Genomic DNA, 3,865 nt, shown 5'->3' with positions numbered 1-3,865 from the left:
TGGTAACAATAACAATAATCATAATAAGGTCTACAAGAACTGTATGGTGTTCAGGGATGAATAGTTTTTCTCATGGAATTTTTTTATTTATTTTTGCTGTAGTAATAAGTAATGCCACAGCTGATGCACATTTTGAAAGACAGGGTTCCTCCTATTACTTCAAAATATAAAAATATAACATTTATAGAATAAAACTACAAGTATCCCAAATGCTATAAAAGGTAATGTCACATTGGCCCCCACATTTAACTCCCCCCGCCACCAACGTCTTATTGCAGATAGGATGTAAAATGAAAAGTGTAGTGTGAGAATCCATTGTAAAGAACGGTTAGGGTTTGCATTATTAAAAAATTTGGTGCCAACATTTTAACTTTTACTGCAAATGAATATCGGCTTCAAATATCGGTTATCTGCCTCCTTGACTACCGATAATCGGAATCGGTATCGGCCCTGAAAAAAGCATATCGGTCGATCTCTAATATATATATATATATATATATATATATATATGTATGTATATATATATATGTATATATATATGTATATGTATATGTATATATTTACTCATTTTAGGTGGCAATCCTTCAACAGTTGCAAATTGTTCATCATGAGTTCAGAATTGCTTTTCATGAATTAATTTTTTGATAATACATTTCCAATTAACGACTAATTTGTAAAGTACTTCTTCCTAATATTTTAATAATTACATATTATTAGTTCAACATAAGTTAGCATTACATCATGTTTTACTAATGCATTACAAATGATTACCTTACAATCATTATGATGAAGTTTTCCTTTTCCTTTTTGAAAGCCTTACTTGGTTCTCTTTGTGTTTTCAGCGGACCAAAACGCTATGATTGGACAGGTAGTAGTTGGGTCTATAGTCATGATGGCATCAGTCTTCACCAACTCCTGTCTGAAGAGTTTTCTGCCATCTTCAAAAAGAACATGGACCTCTTTGGCTTGCCCAAGTCCTGATACCCCAAGGCTTATTCTGTCTTGTTAATTCTACAGTTCTGTTTATAAAAACGGTCAACAGTGTTAGTGCTAAGATGCTTTTATCTGATGATGCCAAGTGTGTTGTGTTTTGGCGATCTTGTACCGCTGTTGAGTTTGTTTTCTGTTTGTAGTTGCCATGGTGACGGAGGGGCAGAATCAACTACGGCGCACCTGCTGTCACTCACAATCAGCAGGGGTTAAAAGCCTGCTGTCTGCGGACAGGAGACGTCGGGCTATTCCGCATCGCTACCTTGCTTACTGCCAACCCGACTACCGGTCCCTTGTCTTACTAGTGCTTGCTAAGTTCTGTTTTATGAATTGTTCTCCTGTCCGCAGCGGCTTTGCCCACTCGCGCAGTCATTTTTCGTGCTCAGTAGTTTGCCTTGTAATAGCTTGTACGCGGCGGCTCAGTTCCCCTGCGCTCTTTCGGTTATTTAGAACTTATTTTGTATAGCTTCATTGTTTGCCACTTTGTACGTTGTTGCTTCCTTGGAACTTTTACCATGCGCCTTTTGTTAAATTAAAATTAGTTCACTGCCACGTATTGTCTGCTCTGGGATCCTCATCGCACACGCTCGCACGCACGCACGCACGCACACACATTCCCAACATAATAGCCCGACCACGATGGATCCCGCAGATCCCGATCACGTTCGCCATGCATTGTCTAGCCAGGGACAACTTCTCGGCACACATGAGCAATCCCTCCGACAGCTCATGGAGGCGGTGTCTTCCCTCACGACACAGCTTGGCTCGCTCGCTACTCGTGTTAACCAGATGTCGGCCCAGGAGGCACCCGTCACACCAACTGGATCCAGTGCGCAAGCCTCCGCCCCCCTCGTCGGCGCGCACGATGGTAAAGAACCAAACCTACCACATCCGCAGCACTACTCTGGGGAAATTGGGTCATGTAGTCAATTCCTTCACCAGTGTAGTTTGATTTTCGATCAACAACCCCGTACGTTCGTTTCCGATCAATCTAAGACCGCATATATAATGAGTCTCTTGACGGGCCGGGCCGCTGCTTGGGCGTTGGCAGAAAGCAACGTGGACCCCACATTATGCAATTACCCACCCGACTTCCTTACGGAGTTCCGCAATGTTTTTGATCACTCGGTAAAAAGCAAGGAGGCGGGCAGCCGTTTGCTGAGCCTCAAACAGCGGGACATGTCAGTTGCGGAGTTTTCCATGGCTTTTCGTATTTTGGCCGCTGAAAGCCGCTTTGATGAGATTGCACTTTGCAGTGTTTTCGTCAAGGACTGAATCCGTCAATCAAGGGCGAACTTGCCGTGCGAGACGAAACCACCAGTTTGGAGGAGCCAATAAGATTGGCCATATGGCTGGACAATCGGATGCGGGAACGCCACCGCGAGAGGACAGACGAGGAACGGCGACACACAGGCTTCAACACCCGGGGGACGAGGGCGCCCGCTGCGGTTGAGCCAGCTCCGGGTCTTCTCCCTTCTCCTTCGGCATCTGCCAGCCCGCCGACAGCCCACTCCGAGGAAGCCATGCAATTAGGAGGACAGCGGCTCACTCCGGCGGAGCGCCAACAACGGACGACAAGCCATCTCTGCTTCTACTGCGGGGTGTCGGGGCACCTCGTAGTGGCCTGCCCAGCTAGACCCGATCGATGGCCCAACAGTACGAATCCCCGGACCTCCTCACCCCCTAACTGTGAGTACCCGCCGGACGTTTTGGCGGCGACGCCATCCATCGTGTTGAAACCGTCTGAGGGGAAAAGACTGCAATTAAGAGGGGAGGTGTCTGGTTATGGTGCCAGGGCTGAAATCATGGCCCTGGTGGACTCCGGGGCCGATGATTGCTTTCTAGATTAATCTATTGTTAAGAAGCTGAGATTCCCAGTGTTAGAGCTGGAGAAGCCCATTGGGGTTTTTGATCTGGACGGACGGCTGTTGGCCGTCGTAACACATATTAGGGAATTTTGGAAATAACGCTTGTCAGGTAACCACGTCGAGAACAGACACATATGCATAAGGCTCCTGTAGTGTTGGGATTAACTTGGCTATGCATAACCCAGACATTGACTGGAATAAGGCAGAAATAACCAATTGGAGTTTGTTTTGCCAATCTGTCTGAGATCTGCCACCACTACTCCCATCATTCCAGCTAGAGCTGTAGAACCCCTGAACTTGGAGAACATCCCACCAGAATACCATGACTTGCGACTGGTCTTCAGTAAAGACAGGGCACTGTCTCTTCCTCCTCATCGGCCATACGACTGTGCCATCTATCTCGTTCCCAACGCACCCCTGCCAAACGCAAGACTATATCAGATCTCAAAGCCCGAACAGGAAGCACTCCACGAATACATCTCTACCTCTCTGGCATCAGCACTCATTCGCCCATCATCTTCACCAGTAGGCGCTGGGTTTTTCTTCACGGACAAGAAAAAAAAAATGCTAAGACCTTGTATCGATTACCGGGGTCTCAATGACATTACAGTAATGAATAAATACCCATTGCCGCTGCTAGATTCCGCGTTCGCTCCACTACAGTCTGCTACCATTTTTACCAAATTGGACTTGCGCAATGCTTATCACTTGGTTAGGGAGAGGGAGGGGGACGAGTGGAAGACGGCATTTAACACACCCATGGGACATTAGGAGTACTTGGTTATGCTGTTTGACCTTTGCAATGCACCTGCGGTCTTCCAGAACTTGGTTAATGATGTACTACGGGACATGATCAACAAATTCTGTTTTGTTTACCTTGATGATATTTTGATTTTTTCCAGAAACCTCGCCGAGCACCGACAACATGTCCGACTAGTCCTCCAACGCCTGCTAGAAAATGGCCTTTACGTCAAGGCTGAGAAGTGTGAATTTCACACGGCTTCGGT

General features: G+C 46.3%; 1 protein-coding gene across 1 annotated transcript in view; it reads left to right on the top strand.

The window, feature by feature from the left end:
• fxn (frataxin) overlaps positions 1 to 1,542 on the top strand; it is a 192,967-nt gene extending 191,425 nt beyond the window's left edge. Inside the window, exon 7 of the mRNA XM_077521238.1 lies at positions 843 to 1,542. Coding sequence (XP_077377364.1) covers positions 843 to 981 — 139 coding nt within the window. The 3' untranslated portion in view covers positions 982 to 1,542. The remainder of the gene's footprint in view (positions 1 to 842) is intronic.
• Positions 1,543 to 3,865: the final 2,323 nt, after the last annotated feature.

This window comes from Festucalex cinctus, chromosome 5 (genome assembly GCF_051991245.1).
Source record: "Festucalex cinctus isolate MCC-2025b chromosome 5, RoL_Fcin_1.0, whole genome shotgun sequence".
Classification (NCBI taxonomy): domain Eukaryota; kingdom Metazoa; phylum Chordata; class Actinopteri; order Syngnathiformes; family Syngnathidae; genus Festucalex; species Festucalex cinctus.
Note: the sequence above shows the minus strand (reverse complement) of the source record. Positions and strands in the feature narration are given on the sequence as shown.